This window comes from Pinus tabuliformis, chromosome Q (genome assembly GCF_031772625.1).
Source record: "Pinus tabuliformis cultivar Carrire ecotype Pingquan chromosome Q, CPIR1, whole genome shotgun sequence".
Taxonomy (NCBI): Eukaryota; Viridiplantae; Streptophyta; class Pinopsida; order Pinales; family Pinaceae; genus Pinus; species Pinus tabuliformis.
This window is the reverse complement of record NC_142296.1, coordinates 63,737,541-63,751,326: the sequence shown is the minus strand read 5'-3', so window position 1 is coordinate 63,751,326 and position 13,786 is coordinate 63,737,541. Positions and strand designations below refer to the sequence as shown.

General features: G+C 35.9%; 1 protein-coding gene across 1 annotated transcript; it reads right to left on the bottom strand.

The window, feature by feature from the left end:
- Window positions 1–220: 220 nt before the first annotated feature.
- On the bottom strand, window positions 221–694 carry LOC149218299 (nematode resistance protein-like HSPRO2). Its single transcript, XM_089386524.1, has one exon. It carries the CDS (start codon window positions 692–694, stop codon window positions 221–223), a length of 474 nt encoding a protein of 157 aa, XP_089242650.1.
- Window positions 695–13,786: the final 13,092 nt, after the last annotated feature.

The window sequence follows — 13,786 nt, the reverse complement described above, 5'->3', positions numbered from 1 at the left end:
ATTCTTGGCCTATAAATACCCAGGCGTCAAAGATCTGGAGGACATTGCAGAGTGTGTAGTATTCTAGATTATGGAACTATTTATGTTGTTTTAAAGAGTGAAAATATCTTGGCTTGCACATTCTATCATATTCAAGAATAGGCTTACCTGACAGATTTGGTTCCCCCAAACCTAAAGTGAAGGGAGTCCTCTGCATATGGCCTTCAATGGCAAGCCATATTCAAGAAACCATAGCTTCAACTCTTTTCCATGTACCCGAACAAGGAAGTAAGCTCTCTTCACTTGTTACACTAACCACAGGTAAAGCACCAGGTCTCTGCCATACCTCATGGGCAACCTTCGTAACAAGAACACCACTACTTCCTAATAACTGAATAGTTGGAACCTGCTTATCATCTTCACAAATCATTGAAATCAACTCAATCTGGGAACCAATTAAGGATTCAAGCTTCATATTCCATTCCTCTTTGTCAATGTAAGTCCTTTTGTCACAGAGGACAGATGAAACAAACCGAAAAGTAATCTCCAATGACTGTAAGGCAGCCTTTACCAACCCCTCTCTAGACCAACCAGGCCATTCCTTGAATTTCCACATGGCACTGAGCTTGGGGAGATGCACATACTGCTCGTAACCCACACACTCCATGGGGGAGTGCTCTATGGACTCTTCAACAAAGGCAAAATAGGATTCCATTTATTTACAGGACATATTTTTTCCCTGCAAACAAAAGTAGGAGAGTAAAGACACTGATGCTCTCCATATACCATAATCTAAAAAGGACAACATAATAATATATATACATGCATATATGTGCATGAAATGCACACCTCAACTAATGGGTATATTAAATATATATAAGATTCCATTTTCTTAATATGCCTTGCAAATAGGTGGCAAATTCAAAATGATGATTAGAAATGAACAAATAGCCGAGTAAGGTAACCTAGGAATATGGCAATCACTTTTAGCAAAACTTAAAGTTGAAGAAAAGAGAATATGAATAACATATTAGTAGAGGTGTTACCTATACTTGTTGACATGGACAAGTCAGTAAATCAATGTTACCCCAAATTAATACCTTAAATGCAATTTTTATGGATACAAACAAAGATTTGGTTAAATAATTGAATGGAATGAACTATTGTGTACAAATACTATATCAAGATGACTCCACAAATAATGTGTTGAGAAACATAAAGTTGAAGAAAAGAGAATATGAATAGCATATTAGCATAGGTGTTACCTATGGTTGTTGACATGGAAAAGTCACTAAATCAATGTTACCCTAGATTAATACCTCAAATGCATTTTTTATGGATACAAACCAAGATTTGGTTAAATAAGTGAATGGAATGAACTGTTGCGTACAAATACCATATCAAGATGAACACACAAATAATGTGTTGAGAATGTGTCAGTTAATAAATAAATGTATGTAATACTTATTGTGAAAATGGTAAAATGGTAAATGAAGAAAGTGTCCAGAAAAAGGGTGACAATAACAAGAATGACTACTATTAAAAAAAATTGAATAAGTCATACTGTTATTTATTTTAAATTAATATGTTGAAGTAATGAAGAAAATGACATGCTAAGAATTGACATTTGAGAGGCACTATACTATATCAACAACAGAGCGTAAGATAATGCAAATGACGGAAATTCCATGATTACATAGGGAAGCAAAATGCCTACCACTTTTATCTACCAGGGAACTTTTGGTGTTGCGTAAATTAGTTGCAATGTTTCACTTTAAAGTTAATTTGAGTTGATTTTATCGTGATTATAGATTTGATATATCTAATAAATATTTTGTTTAATGGTTTGAGACATGTTTTAGGCAAATATTACATCTAAATATATTTGTCTATGAGTTTGGAACCAATAAATGTAAATGTGGTTGGTTTTGAAAACAACAAATATGATTCATCATTAAAACAAGAATTCTTTGATTGTATATAATTTAATATTTTCATTCAATTTACTTAAATTTGTATTGATTATACATTTGAATATTCAAAAAAACATTTACTTTGTAACTAGTAATCCATAATAATCAACCCATGATACTTGAATTCCTACATTTTCTTACCCCTGATTGCTGAATTCCTAAAATCATCAGTCCATATCATTGAATTCTTAAAAGTCTGTAATTTGTTTAAGGATGTTTTTTACTTTCGAAATGAAACCAAAAATGTTTGTCAATTTTGGAATGAAACCATAATGCACTAGGCATGGTATTTCGTTGAAGTCCTCGACTGCAACACTACAACCTCTACTTTCGAGCTACAATCATTGTCTAGGAATCTAAAATGCTCTCCGCAACTAAACATTTAAATAAGGCAATCGAAATTCTAACAGAAAGTGGTTTTCACAATCTAAATTCTAACAAAAAATGGTTTTGATTGATGCCGCTAACTTTGACTCTAGAGATGGTGACTCTAGAGATGGTAATATTTGCTTTGCAAACTGCAACAATTAACCATAGAAAAATCATACAACACCAACATATAACTACCATGCTGACCAAAATGGCTTGCCGCAAAGAAAACTGGAAATAAGATAACAAAAACCATGATAAAGACACTGTCAAGCTGATGGCTCAGAATCTGAGCCTGCCTTCTTTGAAGATGAATATTATTTATTTTATTCTTGTATTATGATCATCAGTAAATAAAATTAATCTTAAATAATTTAACTAATATTCATCTTCAAAAAAGGCAGGCTCAGATTCTGAGCCATCAACTTGACATCGTAGGCCCAGTTTTTGAGCAACTTGTGCTATTTTTTTACTCTAGCTACCTTTGCACCAGCTGTATGTAATGGCACATATATTTCATGGGGATTGGGCACTATTAGACCAGCTTTAAGGGCATCAACATATATATTGGGATTGAAGAATAAAAATTTGGAGTTGGGTTTTTGAATATTGAGCATTTGAAGATGCAAGCAACCAGTGAGTCGAGCAGGAAGTCTAACATGCCACGAGCAGTTTCTAAGCAGTTGGAAGGAGGTAAGGAAGCTGTCAGCCCCCTTGCGCTATCAAGAAGTCTGCAATCAAGAAGTCCTCATCAGATCAATAGATATTGTCGGGAATTTCTGGTTATTCCAAACAAAATACAGTGGAAAAATCCTCTGTTTCCTCTGTTGAGAATTTTCTGATAAATTCCGAAACAACAAAAATATGAACAGAGAGCAATACTCTGTTTTCTGATAATTCAAAAACACAAGAACAGAGCATAAAATAATACTCTACTTTGTCTCAGGATCAAAAACTGATCAAAATAATACTCTGTTTTTGACACAGAAAAATACTTTGTTTTTAACTCAGAAAAACAGAAAAATTCGTTCTCTGGAAACGGTGTTGCAGCAACACAGTTTTTTTTCAGTTGCTGTAACTTGTGTTGCAGCAACGCTGTTCGTGGTGTTGCAGCAACGTAAATTTTTTACGTCAAGTATTTTTTGAGTTACGGTGTAAGAGCAACGGGGATTTTTGACGTCAAGTATTTTTCGACTTACGGTGTAACAGCAACAGGCAAAAAGAAACTTCTATTTATGAACGATAAACTAACTGATAAAATAAGTCTTCCTCATGTAGAGGGATCTTCACAAAATATTATGCTAAAGAACATCTTCCTCTTGATAGAGGGATTACAACAGGAACACTTCAGTTCCACAAAACAACTATCTCAGAAAATTTCAGCACTGCTGTGCAATACAAAAAAAACTCTCTTGTTCTACACTGTTGTGTGTTACAAAAGGACTTTCAATCTATTTTTTTCTACATTGTTGTGTCTGCATTTTATAGTGCGGGAAAGGGTCTTCACCGCTTTAACTTGCTGATGAAGTCTCTGCTGCTCATGATTAACAGATTTGATCTTTTGCTGTATTTCTTGAGTCGGTGGTGATGAAATCTATGACTGATAAATGCTGCGTCGGCTTGAGGCTGGTTCTTTTCTCTTTCAGCCGTTCTGCTCATTAATACGGTTGTTGAAAAGTAATGGTGTAGCGCTGGATCTGATCTTCTTCCTTCTGGAAACACAAAAATAATTAAAGAGTGAAAAGATGGTAATCGCGGTGATTTAAAAGATCGGGAAAAAATGTGGGGCGTCGGATCACGACAAATGAATAAAGTAGCTGTTGCTGTTCTGTTCACTGCAGTTGAAATTATAATTTCAACACTCCCCTTTAATTTCAACTGCTGGGTTATCAGTCATACCCAGAAGTTTCCTTAAAAACTCAAAACTTTTCTGGTCCAATGGCTTTGTCAGAATATCTGCAACTTGTTCCTGAGTCCAGCAATGTTGTAAAATGATTTCTCCATTGTTCACCAATTCTCTGATGTAGTGAAACTTTGTGTCTATGTGTTTCGTTCTCTTGTGGAATACAGAGTTCTTGGATAATGCAATAGCTGAGCTATTGTCACAGAAAATAACTGTTGATGTTGCCTGTTCCTGGCATAGACTTCTCAACATTCTCCTCATCCAAACCGCTTGACATGCCGCTGCTGTAGCTGCCACATACTCTGCTTCTGCTGTAGACAATGCCACAATTGGTTGTTTCTTGGAAGCCCATGAAATGGCTCCTGAACCTATGTGAAAAATGTAACCAGATGTGCTTTTCCGGTCATCTACACTTCCATCCCAATCACTATCTGTGTATCCAACTAAATATGAACATTCTGAAACAGTATAAAATATGCCATACCTTTTTGTACATTTAACATACCTCAGAATTCTCTTTGCTTCCTGCCAATGTGTTTCTTTTGGCTTCTCCATGAATCTGGAAATTAAACTAACAGCATACATTATGTCTGGCCTAGTTGCAGTCAAATACATGAGGCTGCCAACTATGCTCTTGTACACACTAGGGTCAAAATCTTTGCTGCTGTCCTCTTTGTTGAGTTTTAATCCCATCACTGTGGGAGTGATTGCTGCCTTGTTGTCCTGCATGTTAAATCTTCTCAACACTTCATTTACATATTTTACCTGTGAAATAAAAATTCCATTTTCATTTTGATCTACTTCTATTCCTAAGAAGTATCTCAGCAAACCCATGTCAGTCATCTCAAATTCTTCTTTCATGACTGATTTGAAATTTTCAATGAGGTAGTCATCATTACCTGTAAAAATCACATCATCAACATATAACACAACAATTAAAATTTTACAGTCTTTTTCTTTGATGTAAACAGTGGGTTCTCCCTCACACTTCTCAAATCCATTTTCCAGTAGATAGGAATCTATCCTACTGTACCACGCTCTTGGTGCTTGCTTTAGCCCATAAAGAGCTTTCTTCAATATGCAGACTTTGTGCTCTTGGCCTTTCTTTTCATAGCCTAGAGGTTGCTCAATGTAAACCTCTTCCATTAATACTCCATTCAAGAATGCTGACTTCACGTCCATTTGGTAAACTTTCCATTTGTTTTGTGCTGCTATGGACAGCACTATTCTTATTGTTTCCATTCTTACAACCGGTGCGAAAGTCTCCTCATAATCTCTTCCATACTGCTGCTTATATCCCTTGACAACAAGTCTTGCCTTATGCCTTTCTATCTTTCCTTCAGCATTACTCTTGGTCTTGTAGACCCATTTAACTCCAATGACTTCTTTACCTTTTGGTAGCTCAAATAAATCCCATGTCTTATTTCTTTCTATGGCATTCATCTCCTCATCCATAGCTTCTATCCATTTCTTATATTTAATTGCATCTTCGAAATGAGCAGGGTCATCAACATGACAATACAAAGCAAACAGGGAATTCATTCCTTCATCATAAATATCACTTAAATTTCTGAATTTCTTACCTCTTTCATTCGGTGTGCAAGTGCTTGTAGATGCACTTGAATTTCCTCCTTGTGGTGTGCTTGGAGAAGCACTCTCATTTCTCCTCAAGGGTGTCTCTTGCTGTTCTGTTGTTGGCGCTGCTGTTTGGGGATGTGTTTCAGCCAACTCCTCATCATCATCATCATGAGACAAACAGTTTTTAACATTAATTGTTTTCTCTATGCTTCCATCCCAAGCTTCCTCTTCAATAAATTGAACATCTCTGCTCACAAAAAACTTCTTGGTGGATGGGATATATAATCTGTAAGCTTTGGATTCTTCACTGTATCCAATGAAAATACATTTCTCCCCTTTGCTGTCCAATTTCTTCCTTAGCTGATCTGGAATGTGTGCATAAGCCACACAACCAAAAACTTTCATGTGGGTGACTCCTTGCTTTCTCCTACTCCATGCTTCTTCTGGCACTTTTTTCATCACTGCTTTTGTAGGACATCTATTCAAAATATATACTGCACAGTGTACAACTTCAGCCCAATAATCATTTGGAAAATGCTTTGCCTTCAACATGCTCCTCGCCATATCCATGATTGTTTTGTTTTTCCTTTCAGCAACTCCATTTTGCTGCGGGGTGTAGCTTGTTGTAAGTTGCTTATGAATTCCATTTTCTCTGCAAAAGCGTAAAAATTCTTTGGAGATATACTCACCTCCTCTGTCAGTTCTCAAAACCTTGATACGCAGCCCACTTTGATTTTCTACAAGTGCTTTGAAATTTTGAAATTTTTCAAACACTTCACTCTTATTCTTCAGAAAATAAACCCAAGTCTTTCTGGTAAAGTCATCAATAAATGTTAGAAAATATTGGCTGCCTGCAAGTGATGGAGATTGCATCGGTCCACATAAATCTGAGTGGATAATTTCTAAGGGTGCTTTTGCCCTTATGCTTTTTCCGGTTGGAAAACTTTCTCTGTGTTGTTTCCCCAATATACAACATTCACAAAGGCTGTCTGGCTTTTCTATCAATGGTAATCCTCTTACCATTCCTTTTCTACTCAACAAATTAAGACCTCCAAAGTTGAGATGTCCAAATCTCAAATGCCACAACCAATTTTCATCCTTTGGTACGCTTTGGAGAGCCTCTTGTGTCACTGCTGCAATTACTTCTTTATTTTTCAGATCTACCCTTATTTTGAGAGGGAACATCCTGTTCCTTGTCATCTTCACTTCAGCAATACAACGTTTGCTAGGTAATCTGTCCATGATGGTGCATACATCATTCTTAAAGAAAACATTGTAACCCTTCTGAACAAGTTGTCCAATACTCAAGAGATTACACTTCACTCCAGGAACATAATAGACATCTACTATGGCTTTCTTTTCACCTTTCTTTGTAAATATTTTAACTTCTTCTTTTCCCATAATAGAAATTTTATTATCAGTCGCAAGTGTGACTTGTGATTGCACACTCTGATCTAAAGCAGAAAACAGGGCTATGTTTCCTGTCATATGGTTGCTGCAACTAGAATCTAGAAACCATATATCTTCACTGTTTGTTTCATCCATATTACAAACTAACAACACATTATCTTGACTGATATTTTCTCTAGTGATATTTGCACTAGATCTATTACTCATATCATGCTGCTTCTTCCTACATTCATTTGCATAGTGCCCATATTTTTTACAATAATAACATTGGACATTGGATTTTTCATACCTTTGCCCTTGAGCATGATGTTGTCCACTTTGTTGACTGCTGCCATGGTCTTGGTTCTCATTTGGATTGCTGCCTCTTCCTTGAACGTCTGTTGGACTGTTTCTTCCGCCTCTGTATTGGGTTCTTCCTCTTCCTCTGTTGTTTCCTCTGCCTTGACCTCTTCCTCTTCCAAATGACATCTGGGTCTTGAATGCTTGCTCTAGAGATGAGTTTTCATTTCTACTCAAACTCTGTTCATGTGTTATCAGTGATGCATGAAGTTCATCAACTGAAAAATTTGAGAGATCCTTTGTCTCTTCTATGATGGTGACAATCACATCAAACTTTGAGGGTAGGCACCTCAATAGTTTCTCCACAATCCTCCTTTCTTCAAGAGTTTCTCCATGAGACCTTATCTGTGTGACCAAACCAATTGCTTGTGTGAAGAATGAGTCAATATTGTTTGACTCCTTCATACGCAGGTTCTCAAAATCTTTCCTCAGCAACTGTAGTTTTGCTGTCTTCACTTTCTCCATGCCTTGATAGGCTGTCTTGAGAGTTTGCCATGCTTCTCTAGATGTCTTGGCTGCTGCTATCCTCGGAAACACACTCTCATGCACTGCTTGATATAAAAGTAAAAAGGCTTTTGAGTCCTTCTTCTTATTGCTCTTCAACAGCTCTTTCTCTGCCTGAGTTAATCCAATAAACTCTTCTTCATTTGCTGGTTCTTCAAATCCATATTCAACAAGTTCCCATAAATCTTGTGAGGCAAACACGGCTCTCATGGTTATTGCCCAGTAGTCATAATTTTTCCCATTGCACTGTGGGAGCTGGGTATTAAACATACCCACGCTGGTGCTGGCCATTCTTACAATACTTGACTGTAAAAAAATCACTTAATTGTCTTCAGTAGCTACACAAAAAACTAATCTGAAAAATACCTTGATAGCGTTTTCGCTCTGCTGGATAATCTGCTGCAGCAACAAATCTTCTTTCAGCTTCTTTGATGTCTTCAAAGAGCCTGGACAAGCTCTGATACCATGTTGGGAATTTCTGGTTATTCCAAACAAAATACAGTGGAAAAATCCTCTGTTTCCACTGTTGATAATTTTCTGATAAATTCCGAAACAACAAAAATATGAACAGAGAGCAATACTATGTTTTCTGATAATTCAAAAACACAAGAACAGAGCATAAAATAATACTCTACTTTGCCTCAGGATCAAAAACTGATCAAAATAATACTCTGTTTTTGACACAGAAAAATACTTTGTTTTTAACTCAGAAAAACAGAAAAATTCGTTCTCTGGAAACGGTGTTGCAGCAACACAGTTTTTTTTCAGTTGTTGTAACTTGTGTTGCAGCAACGTTGTTCGTGGTGTTGCAGCAACGTAAATTTTTGACGTCAAGTATTTTTTGAGTTACGGTGTAACAACAACGAGGACTTTTGACGTCAAGTATTTCTCGACTTACGGTGTAACATCAACAGGCAAAAAGAAATTTCTATTTATGAATGATAAACTAACTGATAAAATAAGTCTTCCTCACATAGAGGGATCTTCACAAAATATTATGCTAAAGAGCATCTTCCTCTTGACAGAGGGATTACAATAGGACGTTTCAGTTCCACAAAACAACTATCTCAAAAAATTTCAGCACTGCTGTGCAATACAAAAAAACTCTCTTATTCTACACTGTTATGTGTTACAAAAGGACTTTCAATCTATGTTTTTCTACACTGGTGTGTCTGCATTTTATAGTGTGGGAAAGGGTCTTCACCGCTTTAACTTGATGATGAAGTCTCTGCTGCTCATGATTAACATATTTGATCTTTTGTTGTATTTCTTGAGTCGGTGGTGATGAAATCTATGACTGATAAATGCTACGTCGGCTCGAGGCTGGTTCTTTTCTCTTTCAGCCGTTCTGCTCATTAATACGGTTGTTGAAAAGTAATGGTGTAGCGCTGGATCTGATCTTCTTCCTTCTAGAAACACAAAAATAATTAAAGAGTGAAAAGATGGTAATGGCGGTGATTTAAAAGATCGGGAAAAAATGTGGGGCGTCGGATCACGACAAATGAATAAAGTAGCTGCTGCTGTTCTATTCACTGCAGTTGAAATTATAATTTCAACAGATATTGCAGGTACAGAGTCCTGAAGAAAGTAAAGAGGCAAAGAATATGCCGAGTAAAGGCAGTAGTAATTATATGCTAGGAAGAACTAGAAGTACAGCATTTGAACACACAGATAACGAGATAACAATGATTGGAAGAATGTCCAGCATGAGCAAGAAAAATATGACCTCTCCACAACTGAGTGGCCGAGATATTCCTAAGAGGATAAGTTGGCAATTCAGAATCGAGGACGAATTGAGTAATTCATTCTTTGAAGAGACAGAACTGAGTAGAGCTTCTAGTAATACTAGTGTTGGGCTTTCCTTCTCCATTGGAGGGCTTGTTGTCACTCCCGAACATGGGGACCTTGGTCTCATCAACAACTGTAAGAATACATATATCCACATTTTATTATACAGAGATCATAATATATATCTATATATATATATATAATAGAGTTTGTTTCTGAATTTCGTGACCAAGAAGCACAATTACAAGTAATATGAATTATAATTGAATCTCTATACTTCCTGAAAGAATATTCTGTAGTGCAAGAGGCAAGAATACGTGCAAGCATGGCTATAAACAGAAAAGCAAGTGCTAAGGAGATTAAAATAGCAATACAAACAGATGGAGAGCTTCTTTTCTGGAATCTTCCTCTACCATTTTTCCTCAAGGTAACACCATGAGTAACAGGGCCCTAACTACTGAAATTTGAAGTGTATATGTATAAATCAGTTTTAAGGTATCTATTAAACATATAGAGATATGAAGATATTCTTACTCAATAAGATAAAATATTGTTTGATTTCTTTGGTTCCAAATAATTTCCCTATAACACTCGGCTTTCTCACCTAGACAAACTATGCAGTGCTCAGATTTGAGCCTCCTTGTGAGGATGGAAACACGGGTCTACCAGACAAAGAAAAGAAAAATGCATCTCAAAGGTCATCGAAATGGAACCATGGCCACCATTACAGTGCACAGGGTATAGCTTCGCCAGACAAAAAAAATGCATGTGAAAGGTCATCGAAATAAAACATTGGCCACCATTACTGGGAAAAGACTAAAAAAAAAGTCATTACAGGGTAGGCTTCATTTTGAAGGAATAATATTTCAGTAAAGGAATCATATTTGAGCAGAAACTTACCTGTGAATTTGGAGAAACAACGAGTAACCTCCAAGCATAGGAATGAAATCAAAAATTTTGGTATCCACTTTCTTGATCTCAAACCTTCTCCACCTGAACAATTCAGGAATTCTTCTCCTTCTCCACTTGGACAATTGGGGAATTCTCTCTCCACCACGCAGGGGAACAATATGCACACAAGCGATGGTGCGGATCGTAGTTAAGTTAGGTTGGTGGTTCACTTAAGATCAGCATGAATAAGTACCCTTGATTAAATACCATTAATAGAGCGAGCTGCAGTGGAGGCGGGTAGGCATCAATTCGAACCACGCAGACAGGCAGAAACATTGATCATGTTTCCCTGAAAGCTTGTGCCGGTCACCAGAGTTTTTTTTGGGAGTAGCATGCCATAGCATGCATGCATGATGGGTACTGTCAGGGACTAGACTGAGGGTACTGTAAGATGACTTAAGGATGAAGGATAAGGAAAAGCATTAATGGATCAATAGATTTGGAAATAGGCTTTGCCACCCTTCACCTTCTTATTGCTAGTCCCCACCCTCGTCCTATTTCTGGTCCTTCTCTGACCAATCTCATGGACTGGGTTTCTCTTGTACAATAGCAACCAATGGCGACAAGGTGGCTAGGAGAGACTGTGGTGTCTCACATTAATATGCACAAAATCCATAATGCGGTGCAACTAGGTGAGGTAAATAATATTTACCTCATGCAGCTAGTGATTGCTATGACTATTCCTCAAGGGGTTTGTTAAAATCACAAGCTTTTCACCCTCCTGGACTGGAAAACATAGGGCCATCTGTGTTTGATTTGAATCTGCCTCCTCTAAAAAGGAGGTGTTTCTCTTTTTTCTGGAACGATATGCATTGGGCTGAAGTTGACATTGCATTTGAATTTTCTTCCTCCTGAAGAATAAGATGGTGCAGGTCAACATTCTTGGAAAGATACTCTAATCACAGCATGATATCATTGATGTATGTTTCCATTTGGTAACAAGTTCTTCTATGAGATTCACCATTTGGAGGTGGCTATGTTTTCTTGGTCAACAATTATTTGTATGCTCTTGGATTATTGTGTATATGTCAAGTCAAACAACTATATTTTTATTGGTTATAACATTGTATTTCAAATGAAACCTACATTATTTTGTTTTTGTGTTTTTTTTGTTAGGGGAAATTAAAAGTAGGTTGTATTTTTACTTATTTTAGGGTTTGTTTTAAGTAGCGAGTAGTAAGCTGCTTGATCTGAATATCTAAATTTTTTTATATCATAAAAGTATTTTATTTGAAAATTTTATATCTAGTTTTAGGATTTTTATAAAATATTTAAATTTTAATATAATTGTTAATATTTTGTAATTGATTTTGTGATTTTAATGAATCTTTGTTAGAAAAATTAGATAAAAAAAATAAGCTATATATTTTTTTTAAAATCTCATTTAAAAAACTACTCTTAGAATGAATAGTACAGTTGATATATAAATTATAATTTTTTTTATATTCATTGCTTTTATACTTGATTATCGGATTTAAAACTTGGAAATTCTTATTTGTTATATATATTGAAGATGTAAATTATAATTTTTAAATTTACTATAAATTTCTTTTAACGTATTGATAATGTATAGCTTTATACATGGCACTATATTGAACTAGTTATATAATTGTGTGGCTTATTTAATGAGAGAATAATGTAATTAATGCACGTTTCTCATCTCTCTGGGAATGTATTTAATAAATCTCACTCTCAAAATGATAGGTTGCCAACTATTAGGTTTTTTCGGTGTATGGCGAAGGCTAGGCGAGTAATCCTTGAGGGAGTTCGAAACCACATTGTCTTGAGTCTCCATGGGAATGAAACTCTACATGATATGTGGAAAGTGTTGAAGGACCTTTTTGAGAATAACAATGACCAAAGGAAGTTGACACTAAAATATAAACTTCAAAAAATGACAAGGGAGGCAGGTGACTCAATTCCAAATTACTTGACCAAGCTCACTTAATGTCGTGATGAACTTGGAAATGTTGGAATTACGGTTTCCGAGGACGATATGGTGAGTCTTTCTCTTCTAGGACTCCCAAAGAGTTGGCATAGTTATCAGGACTTTGTCAATGGTCAGGAGAAGCTTCCATATTGGGAACGATTGTGGTTGGATTTGATGCACGAGAAGATCAAGAGGAACACTAGACATGGGACCTCTTCCAAAGAAGTGGAAGAGGATTTTTCCTTAGCGTGTAAGGTAAAGAAGGTCAAGCGAAAGAAGTCCCAAGGCGAGGAGGGCAGAAATAATATGGACTTGACGAAAGTCAAGTGTTTTCACTGTCATGAGCACAAGCACTATGCCAAGAACTACCCATAGAAGAAAGCAAGAAAGGAGGAGCCTGTTGGTCGATAAAAGGTGTCTTTTAAAACTCCTAATTACCCCACATTAATTATCAACCCAGGAAAGTCCTTTTATTCCAAGAGTGTACACAATATGTGCATGCTATAAATCTAAAAAGTAATGTTTCTTAAAATGAAGTATAGACCTTTGATACAAGAGTAAACAGATGCATCTAATAAACTCAAATTGCAATCATCAACGTAAACTTTGAAACGGGAACTGATACCGTTACCCATTTTGTAGAGATAGCAAAAAGGTGACTCGATTTTGAAAAGGGGTAATGCAGAACACACATTTCTTTAGAGCATAGTTTTTGGCATTTTAATTTTTTTTATGTACATTGCATTTTAGAATGGTAGTGATTTTCATGCTGATTTAAAAAAGATGTTATTCTGCATCAGACCCTTTTTTCAAAAGAGCTATTTTTTTACTTTAAATTCTCTAATGTATGAAATGTAAATAATTATTTTTTAAATTTAATAATTTTGGAAGTGGTCTTCTTCTTCATATTTTCTTGTTTCTATTTATTTATTTATTTATTTGTAGTGAGGTTTTTATTGTTTTGCATATTTAAAGAAGAAAGTCGATATTTTGCATTTTCGATATTCTACATATTTATACATCGTTAATTAAAATTTTCAATCCACATGAAATAATTGTCTC

Excerpts from the sequence above, each read along its gene's own strand:
- LOC149218299 (XM_089386524.1), bottom strand. The coding sequence starts at position 694 with ATGGAATCCTATTTTGCCTTTGTTGAAGAGTCCATAGAGCACTCCCCC.